This window comes from Aquila chrysaetos, chromosome 7, assembly GCF_900496995.4.
Source record: "Aquila chrysaetos chrysaetos chromosome 7, bAquChr1.4, whole genome shotgun sequence".
Classification (NCBI taxonomy): domain Eukaryota; kingdom Metazoa; phylum Chordata; class Aves; order Accipitriformes; family Accipitridae; genus Aquila; species Aquila chrysaetos.
Window position 1 is genome coordinate 30689894 of NC_044010.1, and position 16525 is coordinate 30706418.

The 16525-nt window shown below is 41.6% G+C and overlaps 1 protein-coding gene and 1 non-coding gene across 6 annotated transcripts; both read right to left on the bottom strand.

The window, feature by feature from the left end:
• Positions 1-1200: 1200 nt before the first annotated feature.
• On the bottom strand, positions 1201-16298 carry C7H21orf62 (chromosome 7 C21orf62 homolog). Of its 5 annotated transcripts, XM_041125008.1 has the most exons (3): positions 15923-16069; positions 10687-10801; positions 1201-3841 (listed from the first exon to the last, which is right to left on the bottom strand). In XM_041125008.1, exon 3 carries the CDS (start codon positions 3769-3771, stop codon positions 3097-3099), a length of 675 nt encoding a protein of 224 aa, XP_040980942.1. In that variant the 5' UTR covers positions 3772-3841; positions 10687-10801; positions 15923-16069; the 3' UTR covers positions 1201-3096. The 5 variants fall into 5 exon arrangements, 4 of the variants coding, with proteins under 4 accessions (XP_040980942.1, XP_029876794.1, XP_029876797.1 ...); XM_030020934.2 differs by lacking the exons at positions 10687-10801; positions 15923-16069 and adding an exon at positions 16176-16298; XM_030020937.2 differs by lacking the exon at positions 10687-10801 and having other exon boundaries at positions 1201-3838.
• On the bottom strand, positions 1855-2016 carry LOC115344189. Its single transcript, XR_003924478.1, has one exon. It is a non-coding gene; the product is annotated as a U1 spliceosomal RNA (small nuclear RNA).
• Positions 16299-16525: the final 227 nt, after the last annotated feature.

Genomic DNA, 16525 nt, shown 5'->3' on the forward strand with positions numbered 1-16525 from the left:
AAAAATAGCCTCAGTTCCCATTGATTGGCATATCCAATAATCACGCATCAGGGTTAAAGACTGGCAAATACAGGTTGAACCTGATACATGGAGAATTAAACCATTGTGTATACAAATATTAATTGCTATAAATATATGATCACACAACATAGGGTGTTGAGTGTGGCTAAGTGTGAGTCTTGCGCTAGGTTTTAAAACATTCACAAAATCACGTAATTATTTCTGCAGAGTGATGCTTAATGTACTGCTGTGTGTAGTTTACATGCAGATAAAAGAAACCTCCACCAACAGGATTAATAAAACTCACAACATATGTGGTATATGTTTTTTATGCATTGCTCTAAAAAAATTCTGCAAGCTTCTAATGCGGTACTTTCATATGGCAAAGATATAAAATTGAAATTGGGAAGATCAGGTTCTTGGTATCTGCTGGAGAAGAGCGGGGGAGTTGAAAAGATCACTGCAATATTGGTGCTGTGGATTTCTGCTGCGCATGTAATTGAGGTTTTTTTCCTGATTCCAGGAAAATCTCTGCAGTGCTTACTTGGGCACAGAAATAAAAGGTCTTTTACGTCAGCCTTATTAAGAACACTACAGTGGCAAAAGTAATTGGAACTGTAACTTGCAGTGTTAGAAAGCCCATGGATTTATTAATCTCATGGCTCTTCCCAACGAGGCCAGAATACATACATTCTCAGTTACTGCTGCAGGTGTGAATTTTGAACAGTAACAGCAGCCAACCACTGGTGTCATGGCAATGTGGAAGTACTCTGTTATTCAGCACATTTTTTACTAGAGGGCAGCAGAGCCTCAGTGAATTCGCTGAAGATCATTTGGGTTTGTTTTTCCCAGATTTTAAAGAGGGTTGGTAACATTTAGAAATCAATATATTTGTGTGTGCCAGCTCTTTTTTTTTTTTTTTTCTACAACACTATCCTGTGCAGGATTAGTGAGTAGCCAGTTTGTGAAGGCAAAGTTAGTACTCTTGCACAGACACTTGGAGCATGGGATTCCTGGGCAGACGATATGAATTATTTGCCTGTGTCTGTAATACATTCCAGGCATGTGATGTGCTCAGAACATCCCCCCACACCCCCACCCCGCTGCGAATCTCTGTCAGCCCAGCTCCAGCTCCTAACCATTTTGTAACCTGTGACACAATCGTGAGAGGTATCACTAGAAATATTTGTGACTTGGGGAGAAGGTTTATGTTTTATTGCCAAAGTGCTGACAAAGGAAATGATGTCTTTACAACAGCTGATTTAATAGTTCTCTGGTTGAGTTAAATCCAGTTCAATCCCCAGCCTTCAAACACCTGTGGGCTTAAATCTATTAATTTGCAATTGCAAATAGACTCCATTAATTCAATAGTTACTGCATTGTTGATTTCAGTGGGAAGCTCACAGTAATGGAAGGTGTGCATGGATTTAAGTATTCTGAAAAATTAAGTTTTGCTTCGTAGCAAAACTGCTCCATCATTGATTACAGTTACAGAAAAAGTCTTTCTTTAAAGTTGTTGAAGTAAATTCGTTGGTTCCTTAGAATCTTGATAGCCATTCCCCTCAGCACACATATTTTATCCCAGTTTCATGTAATCCTCCGCTGACAATGCAAGACTGTTAGGAGCTGCTATTCCAAAGCCTTTATTGTACTATGTGGACGGATCCTGGGTTGAATCGTATCTCATAGAATGCAAATCCTGCAGACATGGGCAAGGAGCAGACTCTGGGCTATATAAATAGTCCTGACATATGTTTTTCAGGGGATAACAATCTTTCTCCCGCAACGCTAGGCAGAAGCCTAGCCTCCCTTATGAGACAAGAGTCATTGGATGGGGTCTTTCTTCTTTCTCATAGGGGAGAACACGAGTAGAGCTTGCCATTATTACAAAAGATGAAGTCAAGTTCCTGGCATTTGGGGAAATTGCAGGCATCGGCACACCTAACGTGCAAGAGACAGGCCTTTCCCTGGGAAAAACACCTTTGTGAGCGTGGTGTCTCACTTGTCAGGTGGCCTCTTGGCTGGTACTTTCCCATGATGTGTGCTGTGGCTTGGCAGAGAACACACCTTCCTGGTCATCCCCCAAACACACCTTCAGTTGCACGCTGAGGTTGGAGGCTGCCTGCATAGCCTGTGCCTGCTTTCGTAAGAGGCTGTGTCACCCAGCCCAAGCAGAGGGTTCCCAGCTCTGACCAAGTGCCAAGGGCAAGGACAACTCAGCACTCCCAGTTTGAGTAACCTGTAACCACCTTGCACCTCTTGAACCTGACAGCAATGGGCTGTACTGACAGGGGCAACAGACAGTAGATGGAGGGAAGGGATTATTCCCCTTGTCCTGGCACTTACTAGACTGCATACAGAGTACTGCATGCAGTTTTGGCCCCCCGCAGTGCAAGAAGGATATGGATCAGCTGAAGTGGTCCAGTGGAGAACCACAAAGATGGTCAGGGGCTGGGGCATGTGAGGGTGAGAAAAGTGTGACAGAACTGGGCTTGCTGAGCCTGGAGAAGGTAAGACTGGGGTTAATACATGGAAAAAAGTTTCCCCATGAGGACAAGCAGGCAGTGGAGCAGGTTGCCCAATGAGGTTGTGCAGGCTCTGTGCTTGAGGGTTTTCGCGACCCGACCGCAGAAAACCCTGAGCAGCCTGGTCTGATCCCAGAGGTGGCCCTGCTTGGGCAGGGGGTTGGACTGGAGACTTCCCGAGCTGCCATCTAACCTGAGTGATTCTCTGGGAGGCTCAGGTTCTTCTACAGCTGGACATACATGGTTATGTCTTCTTCTGTCTGAGGCACAACCTTAAAACAAAATTTATGTGCAGATCTCAATTCTCTAGCTTACAATATATAAAAAGAATCTGTACCCATGCTTTCTAAAACAGTCATTTCACATTTTCTTTGTTCTTTAAGAAAGCATTTACTGAATTAGCCTGATGAGTCTGTCTTACTTTAAACACCTCCTTGTAGAGTGCTATCACAGTCAGAACTGTCCATCCCATAACAGCTCCTCCTGGCCAAACCAAACAAACTTGAAGAAGTCCCATCTCTCTCTTAGCAGTTTGCTGTGCCTCTGACTACTTTACTGACTATTAAATAACTCAGTAAATGAATGTTACAACATAGCTCTTGTTATCTGATGTTGAGAAAACATCGGAGTACAGCAGGCTGGGGAAATGCTCCGTGATACTAGAGACGTTTTCCACACTGTATGACTTCAGCAAAGAATATCCATTGAAAAGCGAGGTATCCAGAAAAGAAATATATACAAGCATTTGCCTGTCTTTGTTGTGCACCGCAAGCGAGTTTTCTTTTTCATTGCTGCTGCTGCTGTAGATGGTGACACTCTGCTCTGGAAATCGTCCCTTGACTTTTTTTACCCGGAGCTTTCGAAGTCCCCAAATGGCCAAGTATTCTGTTGGGAGAGGAGCAGTGCCACAGAAGGACAGCTTCAGATCCCACACCCTTGTGAAGTTGAGAAGCATCTCCAGCACGGAGGTGTCTGTGAACCAAATGGTCAGGTGGCTATTGTAGGTAGTTTTTTCCATGGTAGAAGGCAGCACGGTTTTGCAATTGCACATCAAGTTTGCCAGGCAGTAATCACAATCACGGATATCTGCCGAGCAGCTGCAGTTGCGAATTGTGTTTTCCTTGGTGAAAATTAGCGTATGGTTCTTCTGACTTCTCACAAAACTGCCAGTGATGTGTATGCCAAGGAAGCCAGCCAAAATGAGAGCCGGCCAAAAGGAGAGAGCAGGGAAGGCTATTGGCTTCATTAGTACTGGTGCCAAGCTGCCAAGAGTCTCCTCCTTTTACTCAGCGAATTATATCACTCGGCTTTACCTACTGAGGAAAAACAATTTATTATACTAAAGACCACTCAACGGTTAATATTTCTTTGGTTCTCCCACTCATTATCTGTCTCATCTCTTCAGAACCATATTGCAGTTTTGCAGGTTGCCCTGCATTAGAGGGGAAGCACAGCTACACTGATTCAGAAAAATGAACTGTGACACATGTTTCTTCTTTCATGATTCTTCTTTCACTCCTCTTTTGCTCTAAATGGTTTCATCTGCTTATGGGACATCTTGGATACCCCCTTCTCTATCCAGGCAGCTCCTCTGCCTGCCCTGTGTGAAGGTAAGGGCAGGACTCCTCCTACTCCTTTCTCATTTCTGCTTTCTCTTTGTCTGCTTCCCAACAGATAGAGGTGACAAATGACCCTGCTCTCCACTTCTCTGAGTGAGGCAGTCTGAGAAGGGCTAAAGACGAGCATTTTGTTTTACACCTGAATTGCTAAGTAAGGGTTGTGATAACCTTCCCTTTAAACTGAGTGTGGGATATACTGGGCAAAGGGAAAGAATGAAAGGGTGGTTAAAGGCAGAAGCACTGCTGGCTGCAGCACATACCCTTCTGAGCTATGTGGCATGCTGATAAAACCTGCTTTTGATGCATATGAAGCTACGTCTGCTCCAGCCTTAACCTGTAAGTTTTGGGGACCAAGGCCCATCTCAGACCATGCTCTGCACAGCAACTAGCATAGGATAGATCCTGGCTTTGTTGGTTGCTCTGTCCCACTTCATTTACTCCAGCAAAGCAAAGTAGCAACTCCACACATGCTCATGACAATGGAGCAAGTTTCCATCCCAGCCATGCTCCACTTCAAATGGTCGGGAGCATGTTTGGTGGGGACTCTTGGATTATCAGCTATCAGCCCTTTAGTTTTCAGCACAGCATTGGTTCTTACCAGGAGCATCTCGGTTCTCCTGGCATATTATTAGATGATGGTACAAGCAATGATGCAGAATGTAATTTCTCAAAACAAATTACTTGTAATTTAATGTTGGAAAGTTTGTCTGATTTGACTGTAATTGTTTTGAAGCAGCAAGAGACATTAGAGCCAAATTTTGACCAAAGGTGAAGGCAGCAGTAGGGCATGCACTGGCCAGAATTTGGTCCTTGGCATGTGAAAAGATTGATCCATGTCCAGAATGCATGTCTCCAGCACCTCAGAAAACATGGCAATACACCTACAGTTTTGGAGAAACATACCAAATAAACAGGAAAATAATGGTATTTATAATAAAAACACAAATTGTTTTTGTCTGTTATTCATCTTCCATCATTAGACAGTGGAATCTTCTGCTATAAACTTCATGGTCATTTAACAGACAGTTAAAGGAAAGTGTTTTTAGGAGCACACTAAAGTTCTCTTAGTCACTAGCACTATCATATGCATGGTAGTTTACCAGGTATGTGATTTAGATCTAAATGTTTTAAGCTCAATTCCTGCTGAAAATTCAATTGAGAGTGTTCTTTGACTAATACTAAATTCTAAAAAACCCACAAAACTGCATCTTGACAGAATAGTTTGTGTCCTACTTTCCATATTTCTCACTTACAGAGGATATAGTCCTCTAGTCCACCTTTTTTCCTTAAAGTTTGGTCTCCTGTCAGTGAATCTGTAGAAACTGTGATGGTTCATAAATGACCAGGACTTTGCCATCCATGGGAAAAGGAAGAAAAGCAAAAGTCACGTGCACATGGGAGAAAAATCTCCACATAAGAAATGGTGGACTCTGGGCCAGACATTACCACCAGATCCTTTCAAGGAATGAGATCTTTAGCTTGTTATAGACAGTTGCATGAAAACATCAGTGCATTGCTTAACAGCAGTTGAAAAGTAATTAAATCCTTAAGGTGTAATAGGAAAATGATGTAAAAAAAGAGACAGTGCTGTTGAGCTACTGCATACATCACTTGCTTGCTGGCACTTGCCTGTTGTGTGCAGATCAGATCCCACCATTTCGGAAAGGATACCACAGGACTGGACTTCAGAGAAGAGCAACAAGAGTGACAAGATGTGGAAGGGCTTCCCTTTAAGTAAGTTGGGACTAGGTAAGGTAGGAGTCTAAGTGGGAAAAGAGATGGTTGAGCAGGATATGGTGGTGACCTATAACAGCACAAATGACATGGAGATGGTGGGTAGAGATCAGTTTTTCACTGCTTCTTCCAAGAACAAGAGCAAGACATCTCAAATAAAACCACTAGGGTCACAGCTGACTTGTTGATCCTTAGCAAAGGATGTTGGGGGTGCAAAATTTTTCACAAACTTCAAGGCAGGACTGGATAAGTTCAGTGAGGAGAAGTCCACTGTGGTTATCCTGTACAGGTGGGAGTTAGAAATGCAGAAGTGCCGAGTGTTCAATTAAAATCTCTTTTACTTAGTTCAAACTCATATTGTTAACATTGTCTAGGAATTCTTCTTACCTCCAAAACAGATAAACTCAAATAATTTAATTGAGTTGTGAAACAGTGGTGATATTACAGATTTCTTATTTATCACAACTGTTAGCCATGGTTAAGGGCTGAGAAAATAAGCACAGTATGGAGGTCTAGTAATAGGATTTTCATTGTGATGCATGATTAGATGCTTAGATACTAGAGACCAAATTAATCTAGCAGTAATGATACCAGAACAGCTACAGCTTGGATGAGTCTAACCTTTGAAGTTAAACATTAGCTAACAGCTGGACTGGTATTTCTGGTATGTTCCGCAACATGGATTAAATATTTGATTTAAGCATTAAAATGACTGTATCCTTCATTTAAGAAAACATCATACTAAATTCAGGGAGTACATACAGAATTAAATCATGTTTGAGTCAGTTTGCGTACATTTACACTATATAGGTCTTGTATAAGAATGGCCATAATCTTGTCAGACCAGAGATCCATCTAGGCAAGTAGCCATGTCCATGTGCAGCTGTAAGAGGGTGTGTACGAGAGATTTTGAATAGGACAAGAACATGTGATATTTACTGCTGTAACTTTCTTTGCCTCCAACTATTTTCAGCACAGGGCCTTCTGTAGCCAGGTGTGGTGCATCAAAAGGGGTGATACTGCTTTTACCACATAACATGTGAGGACTTAATAGTCATAAAACATTAGAATAAAATACTTCGATGCAGCCTCATTAGTTTTACCTCTTGATTCCTTTTCATATTTTTTTTCAGTACCTGAAGAGTGGAGAACCTTTAGTTCTCTACTGTCTTGCAGCCAACCAAAGAAAATTCTTGGTTTAGCTTAGCTGATAGCATTTGGACTCGGTCCATCAAAATCCAAAAACAATTCTAAATCTTGGCATTCCAGGAAATGTTATCTCCCTAAACACTTGCTATCCTCCTCTGCTCCCTGCAACACAGAAACATTCCTATGAAATCAGTTCTCGGCATTTAGTTTTTGTGTGGCTTTGGTGAGTGATATGCAAGCAGTGAAATATATGTTGCAGGTTGTCTGTCTGTGAAGTGTCAAGTCACCTGCAATGCACCTTTACCTAAGCTACCAATTATCTACAGGAAAATGTGCATTATATGGCTCTTAATCAAATTAATTTGCTGTCTGCACTGGTTAAGGATTGGAAAAAGGTTGGCTTTAATTTTTAGGGGTGGGGGGAACTGCCTTGCAAGGAAGAAGCAAGCTAAAGCATAGATAAAACTTAACGGCACTAGCTTGATGACTCTGAGTTGTATCTTTTTGAATTATTACTGCTGTCAAGGCACTGTTAGAAGGTAGGGGGTCACAACTTAGCAAGGGGTTCTTTTCACTAAAAGTCTGGGGAGGGGTCTTTAGCTTGTCTTCCCCAGGAGTGGCTCAAAAGAGTCTGAGTTTCAGTAAGGAAGATGAAGAAGAATGTGAAGCAAAATTCACAGACATGGCAGTTGAGGGACAAGACTTTGCCAGGGTAGAAGATGTGGGGAAAAGAAAGAGGCTCAAAGAAGAGCATGTGTCTGAAAAACATGGCCAGGGCCTGAATGTATGCACCTGCAGGATGACGCCTTGTTATTATGAAGCAAAATAGTTGAGATGATCTAAGTTTAATCACTGAAAGGACTGAAACACAGAATTGTTAATGTTTGGGGTTTTGTTTGTTTTTTTTGTTTGTTTTTTTTCTTTTTGTAATTTGGTTTGTTGATGTCATGGTGAGCTACACAAAGAATAAACCCTCTGCCTCTCAGGAAGTACTTTTGAAGTTGCAAAAGCTAACAGAGTTATTTTCAAAAATCTTCCTCTTTGCAGAAATTCCTTATATTTTGGATTGCTTGTAATGCAAAGATGCCTTCAGTAGGGCTCTTGGAGACACACAAAAGCTCTTTGTTGTAATATTACCATTAAGCTGAAAGAAAATATGGGGTGATTATCTTGCCTATTGTGGGTCTGTGTTCTCCATCATCTCCAAATTTACAAAGAAGGATGGAGTATCTTCAGAAAACTAGAAAATTTGGGCTGTAGGATGCATCTTTACACCATGCTCTCTCTCTAACCATTACCCGCTCCCAGATATAGAGATAATTTATCCTTTGAGCTCACTGAATTATTTTTAGATATAACCTATAGAAACCCAAAGAATGCATCAGATCGTGCTAAATGTCAAGAATTTCCATACAATTTTCTAGGGAAACTTGGTGAGTATGCCTTCTTCTCTTCCATAATTTTCAAATCAAGCTTAGCTAGACTTCCAGTATAATCAGTACATATTCAGAGACTAAGCAACAGTCTCATCGTATGCATTTAATATGCATGTGTTCAGCTAGTTCTGCAGCCTTCTTCCTTGATTGTGGGTAGGAGACAGAATTTCAGTGATAAAACAACCCAACAGACTCGGTCTATGTCTTACTCTTCTAGTATGCTGCCAACTTTGGCAAAAGGAGGCTTATCATACAGTTATGGAAAAAACATCTATGAGTGTTGTTTCTACTTAAAACTTTAAAAATCTATAGCTATTTAAAGACTCATCCACCTGACACAATGGATTATACAACTTGTTTCCATAAGCCATTTGACATTTCCTTGCATAATATAGCATAGCAGATATAACAGTCCTGTAAAAATCATATAAGCATTTTTCAGCTTTCCAGTTTATACTAGCAGATTGCTGAAATCAAGAAATGAGAATGGTATTTCAAATCTGCACTTGGCAAATTATCTGAATGCTCTTCCCACACAGATGGGTAACCAAAACCTACCTGCTTTTATGTATTTGTTCTGGTGCAAAGAATAACTCCCTTGTCTACAGAAGCTCAAGCTAAGAAGGAGCTTCTGCATTTTATTTCCTTATAATTGTTCAATTCAGCTGTTTTAGACAGTCATTCTTGTCCAACCTTATACCCAATGTTCATCAGTCCTTGAAAGGGGCTGGAGTAATAAAAAAGGTAACACATTTTCATACCAGAAGTGATTGAACTTTTTCATTAACCAGTTGCAGTGAGCTGATTGATAAATATATTTTTATTAAAATACAGAATGGTTCTGTAGCCTAAATGTGGTATGCACTGGAGGAGTCTTGTGCTATTGCTGAAGGTTTGGTTTAAACTTTTGAGTAAAAGAATCTAGAGCTCTACAAGGCTGCAAAATGACCTCCAGCAGAATTAATACCACCTTGAGTTCATCTCTTTGTCCAATGCAGCAAAGAAATAATTTGTCCAAACAGATGGTGGTTTATTCTAACAACATGGTTTCTTCATGGTGTTATTATTTCTAACAACGTTCCAAACAACCATGTTTCAAATGAGTGGCATAGGTGGGATGTAATAACATGCCCTTCACCCAACTGCACTGATACTTTTTCTAAGTTGTTCTTATACAGTCAGCTAACAATTACACAGTGTTTTGAAATTACATGCTGTGATTGCAATGCTTCCTTTTATCAGTTACTGGTCAGTTTTTGTTACAGCTGCAACCTTCAACAAATCCACACCCTGCATAGGTAAATTGGAGGTAAAGCCTACTTTCCTTCCCTTTCCATCTCTACATAGTCTGGTTTTGGAAATACAATTAGGAGATGAAAAAACAGGAGGCGAGTAAAACTAGTAGATAAATAGCTGCTGAGTCATACCCCCCACACCGCCTTGCTGTCCAGAGTCACAATGTGGGAAACATTTAGTGTTTGAGAATGAAGTGAAAAATTAAATCAGTGTATGGGAATGACACAGTGTCTTGAATAATAATTTGAATGTATCGCCCCAGAGGTCTTTTCTTATGCCTGCTTTTTCTTATGCCTCGGTAAGCAGTCACCCAACTTCACTGAGCAGATGTAGAGTACCAGTACCCCATGGGAATTACTGATGGTTGATCCAGATCTTCTCCAAACAGCTGAGAGTGTTTCCCCAGTGGTTATCTGCCAGTTACAGCATTAAAACACTTCAGAAAGGTTTTGAAGTGTGGATTTTGGTTTCTATGAATTGAAGAGGTACCTCAGTTCAGGTATCAGAAGGCAAAGATTCAGCAATTACAAAAAGAGTACTGATAGAAACTCTGGCACTGCAAGGGCTTTCTGGGAAATGAGGAGGTGGAAGTGGGTATGTTCAAGATCAAGAGATTCTTAGTTGGCCTGAAGATGTTAATCATCAAGAAGGCTTTGGTGATTGGTATCATCTTCTTGATTTTCATTTGGCATTTAAGCTTCCTGAAGTCCAAAGTCAGCATCCAGTTTTCCTCGTAGGCTCCATTAGAAAAGTATTCCTCGACATTGAGGGGAAGCTCTTGCATCACACCAAGTTGGAGGACTTTTTGTTATAGCCAGATCTGTTTAGCTGAATACTTGGAGAACAGGGAAGAAGGGTCAGCTCTAAGCACCAAGAGCAACTCCATAACAACTAAATAAGTCTATAGTAAAGCATGTCTAGGAGTACCTGGACACAGTACTTAAACCCCAGAGCACAGACTCAGCAGATGCAGGTGGACGAGGAGGAATCCACAGCAGCCTGTATGGTGGAACAAGGAGGTAGCTGTAGGTGAAAGAGGCAGCTGTAGAGAGAAGAAGGGGGAAAGGTGGTGGTAAGGGGCTGGGTGGAGGAGAGGCAAGCGCAGCCCAGAGATGGGATGGAGAAGTGAAGGAGAAGGAGGGAGTAGGAAGCCTTCCTCAACAAATCAGGAAGCTCTTTAACAGGGCAGAACATACAGAAAGAGTACAAAACTGATGTCCCGGGGCAGGTTTTTTTGCTAACTTTACAAGCATGTCTTGACAGAAAGTAAAAGAAAACAAACAACATTGCTCTGGAAGAGCCACCCATTCTGTTTCTGCTTTGGCTCCTGATTTGTGTGGTTTCTATCCAATCCAATATTTGTTGTTCAGTATTGAGTTGTTCCTCCCATGCAAAAACTGGGGAAAAACTAGATCCCAGCAGCTGCCTCGGAGTCCCTCCAGCCTGCAGTGCTGGCCTGGGGAGGGGTAAGGCAGCCACCGGTTTGGAGCTGGGATCTCTGTGACAGAGAGGGGAGAGAAGGTGCATTCTTTGCTTAGCAGCAAACAAAAATCCTAATGATTTTAGGGGAATTTTACTTGCTTCCAGTAGCAATAACCTGCTTCTGAAAAAACAATTTTGAGTGATCTAAATCTAGGAAATCACTTGTTCATTTTTGTCCTGAGTGGGGGGCCTTTCAAGTGAAAATCGGACTAGACATAGATACCACAAGAAAATGATTCCGGTTTGATTGCTTCAATCATGCATGTTTTTAGATGTGTATCCTCTTTGCAGCATTGAAATCCCTGTTTTATTACATGTTATCCCAAAAGTTTTCTAGCACAAAATTCCATCCCTGCTCCTTTTTCTTTGCAGATTTTGATAGCTAAAGGAGATTTTCAATGCTTATTTAGTAATAGTGTCATTTCAGGTTTCTGAATTTGCTTTGATCATTCCACTTTTTTTTTTTTTTTTTTTTTTGCTAATTGCAGATCTGTGTATTAAGTAAACTGCAAAAAAGCAATAGAAAGCCTTTGGCTGTTGTGTGAGAATGCTACTGTCTCAAGCAAAGTTAATCCTATTCAATGGAAGTCCCAAGCCTATACAATTAATTTTTTCACAGGGTGCTTTCTTCCATTCTCTATTCAGAAAAAAACCTAATTAAAACCCCTCATTGATCACTTGTGTTAACATGTGCCTATGTGAAAATGCTGTATTAAGCAAAGAGGAGCTTAAATCCATATAATCTTGTGCAGCTTGAGTAATGTACACAGGATGAATACCAAAACCCCCCAATTTAGATCAAAATAGCATGAAAGGCTGGGCAACACCAAAAGCATTTAGAAGAACTATGAAGACTGCCTCTTTCTTTTCCTGTTTGCATGCAGGTATGGGAGGCATGTTTAAAAAGATACACTGCATTTCAGAGCAAAGGTGGCAGCAAGGAGGTAGGTACAGCAGCTTAACTGGGCTGATCTCACTAGGGCAGAGGCATTACTCACCTGCCGTGCAGAAACCTCAAAAGGGAGGCAGGGGGAACAGGAGCGCAGACAAGCTCCCGTTATTCTAAGGAGCAAAGCATGCCCCAGGCTTGCCTTCATCTGTGTGCTCTTTCGGTGATATTTAATACTGGTCTAACCTGTAAAATGTTTGTTGAAAAAGCGTTTTTTAAAGACTGCACAGGGCTACCATTGGGTGGCTGTGCTGTGTTCACATCATGACTAATTGGAGGTTTTTGAAATGCAATTTTTTTGGCATTTGAAAGAGTAAACTGAACTCTTCTTTTTTTTTTTCTGAAAGATAATGCTAATAAATTTGCTTGAAAGCCTCTCGGATCTTCTGGAAAAAAACTTTTATTGTTAAATCATAACTGAAAAGAATAACATCTCTGGTTTGCAGAAAGGTATGCACATGAGAAAGGGTAAGGTTAGCTTTTAACATCTACTGAACTACGCAGGTGTTAAAATGCAAGATGACAAGAAAATGTAAAGGGTTATGTAAAATGCAAAGAGTCAGTCCCTTAATAAGTCTAGTCTGAGTCTTCACTGCAGAGTAGCTACATTATCTGACCAGAAAGCCCTAGGGAGGCTCAGGCCTTGAGAGAAACGAAGTGCTGGATTTGACCTTTTCACTCCGTGGGAGTTTTAGGAGTTCCCGAAGTGGGCTGATGGCAGAGAGAGAGGTATTTTGTTTTCTGTCTCTTTGTTTAAACAATTACCATATTTATTTAGCTATTCCACAGATAAGTGTAGAAAAATAACTTTGTGATAAAAGCTGACGTTCTACAGACTTCCAGAATCTAGTGTGATCTGTGCTTGTTGTCAATAACTTGAAAATTGTATTTGCATTTGCTTGTGCAGCAAAAGCCTGGGCTGCTGTCATTAGGCTGAGGAGCCAGTGCTGTAGCAGTGGTGCTGTCAAGTGCAGTGGAACAGATTCCTTCCCAGCAATGATAAAAATGCAAGATAAAATAAGCAATTCTGTTGCATTGAACTTGAACAACACACAGACCCTTGAAAATATTTGCGTATGGGTATTTTGGTATTCAGTGTACACAGACTCTGGGACAGACAATTCATCTAAAAACAACTCTGCAAAATCGTCAAGCCTGTCCATCCCATGCAAAGCTTCTGTCCATACTGGAGGCAGAAGTTACAGCAGGGGAGGTTGTGACATGTAACTGCAGGGAGGCAGATTAATAGGAGAAGACTCAAGGGAAAGGAGGAAGCCTTGTCCTCCCAAAGAATTGGGAGTGGTGATACCTCTCTTTTTCCCTAGATGAAGGTCACCCTCAGCAGATCACAGCTTGATTATTCTCAGCCCTGAGAGAGTAGTAAGGATGCATGTGTAAGGCCTTCATTTTCCTGCCCCACTTCACACGTGCAGTCTGCACTTTTCCTAATAAAGAGCTTTGGACCAAGATGAGTGGCAGGATTTGCTTTGCCAGAACAGGCCTGGAGCTATTCCAGCCTGGAGGTGTGCACACAGTACATGCTGTCCAGGAAGGCTGACACACACCGATCTGGGTATTCACCTTTGAATTGCACCAGAACAAGCATTTACATAAATGAAAAGTGAGAAGAAAGTGGTATAAAGTTTTACCAGCTCGGTAGGAGAGCACTGTTCTGTACAGCTTTACAAAGCAGCGGCCCATCAAACATACCTTACACACTCAAGCACCATAGGCAGGATTTGTCATTGCACCTGTGTAACTGGATTGAAATCAGTGGTATAAATCTGATCTAATGAAATGGAAAATCGGAATTTTATTTCTAGCAGTGCCATTATGGCAGTGTGTCTTCATCCTTCCTGTTAGTACAACCTATGACTACAAGTCCCAGTTTTCTGTTCAGTGGTTATGAAGTGCTTTAAGAGTCTCAAAGGGAAGGCATTATAGAAAAATAAGTTTCCTCCTGTTACTATCTAACCAGGCAGTTATTCCAGCCTGTTGACTGTTTGATATTTCTCTGCAGTGCCTTCTGTAGCTTTCAAATAACAGAAGCACTAGTAGCTTGAACTCTTGTCCTGATGCTTATGAGAGAGCCCTGTACCAAAAAGGTGTCAGGAATACAAAATTGTGCCCTGGCTTTGTATTAAAGAGAAACCTGAGAGTACACAGTTATATGTTACACTGTGAAAAGATCTTACTTCTACTCTAAATTATAGATTAGTACTTTTCAATAACTTCCTTGTTCACTTCTTGAACGATCTAGCCTCTTGCCTTCCAATAGGCTAATTTTATTTATTTTTGCAGAAGAGAAGCCTTAGCAAATACAATTTCCTTCAGTACCAGTGCTGACTCTGAATGCACTGAATGTATGTAAGCTACAATGTTTGGGGGGGTTGTGCTTGTTGTGATTTAAAGTCTGAGTATTCAAAAAAAAAAAAAAAGAAAGTGTATAAGGGTATGCACATGCATAAAGCATGAATTTGTATGCTCACGAATGCACAAGTGCATCCCATTTTCATACAACAAGTACTTTTGTAATTGTAAGGTATGCACAATCAAAACCCTGTTTATTCATTTGTCCTCAGAAAGGGACACCTTCTGCGAAATCATGTGTCCAAAGGATGGGTGGTCAGCACTGCCTGAAAACCAAAGTTATTCTTGGTGGCTCAAGCTGAGTTCTTGAACACTGGAGTACTAAAATTAAATTCAAAACCACTTTTTAAAATTCTCATTTTTTTATGTCAAACCAACTACTCCCTGGAGCAAGGGTACTTACACTGAGTGAACTTTAGGAAAGAAAGCTTGACTGCATTTTTTTGTTATTATTTCCCAGTGCCCTTTCTAACCTGACCTGCACAAAAGTTCAAGTTAAGCGTTACACTAAATTAGAGATTTGCCAAGCCCAAAACATAATGCTTACTTCATGAATGAAAATGTATAAAAAGTGTACTTTAACACTTCGTTTTCTATTGTTCAAATCATAAATTAAGAAAAAAAGATGTGAGAGGAGAAAGCTGCATGATAGAAAGCTGTTAAGAAATGTTAATGGTCACTAAGCGGGTGGAGACTGAAACTCTGGAGCAGGGCCTCCTGGTGTCGGGTATCTCCCGTTCCCTCACTCGGATAGTGGATATTGTCATTGCTATTGAGACTCCAGAGCTATACAGAGATGGTGTATTTACATTGTTTTGTCCTTACTATATCAGTGGCTTGATTTATAAATTAAATGGCAGAATAAAACACAGGTAAATTAAATGGCAGAATAAAACCCAGGTCCTAGCTGCTCTTTCCCTGATCCTCCTCTTCCAGTGTTCTTCTCAAGGCAGTTTTAACTGAATAAAATAACTCAATTCCTGTCAGCTGGAATAATTCCCACCGACACTTCCACCACCTTTAAAGACTTGCCTAAAGAAGTATTTGCAAAATGGAGCAAAATCATTCCACCGTTCTTTGTGGTTATTATTCATAGAGCTATTAATTATTACCTAAGGCATACAGATACAGCGTATAAACAATTGCAACACATGAAAGACAAACTTTGCAGAATCTGTTATTTCACCGTGATTACAAAACAACAAATCTGAAAAAAAAAAATACCTGCCAGGAACAGAGTTACCGGCAAGGAAATAATTGTGCTGGAAGAGAAACAGCCTCATTCATAAAAATATAAGCTATTAAAAGTTCCTCTGCTATTTATCCCCGCCTTTTAGAGCCAAAACAAAGACATCGACTTACTCTTTCTCCAAATGCCAGCGGACGGGTTCGTCACTGCCTGGCTTCCCGCTTGGCCGAGCTTGCCGAGGCAGGGATGCTCGGCTGCGGCTGGGAGCGGGGTCAGCCTGCGGGGCAGGCGGCAGTGCCTCCTCTCCCACTCGCTGCTGCTCTTTTATGTTTTCGTGGGCCGGCAACCCGTACCGTTCCCCTGACAACCGGGAGAGCGGTCCAAGGTCTACCCCTATCATTAACGCCACTGCGGCAGGATCCCTACCTGTCTCTGTTACCTCAGCTCACACGTCATCGGCTGTGCCGTTGTACTCGAAGGGCTCGCCTGGAAATGCTTAGAGGTGATCGATGGCCTCCCCGCTTGCTCTAGGAGGGGAGCCGGGGTGTAGCCAAGCGGTGGGAGCCGGTGACCCGTGTTCGCGGGGGACGGCCAGCCTGGTGCACAGGGAGGGAGAGGGGACCTCCGGCGTGCTGTGCTCCCCTCCCAGCACTGCGCTGGCCCTCCGCCTGGGGAGCACCCATGACCATCCCCAGGGGACAGATTCTGCTCTGCCTGCTTTCCGGGGACTTTGTGTGTCGGTTAAAACAGAAAAAAAACGGGTCTGGCTTGAAAGC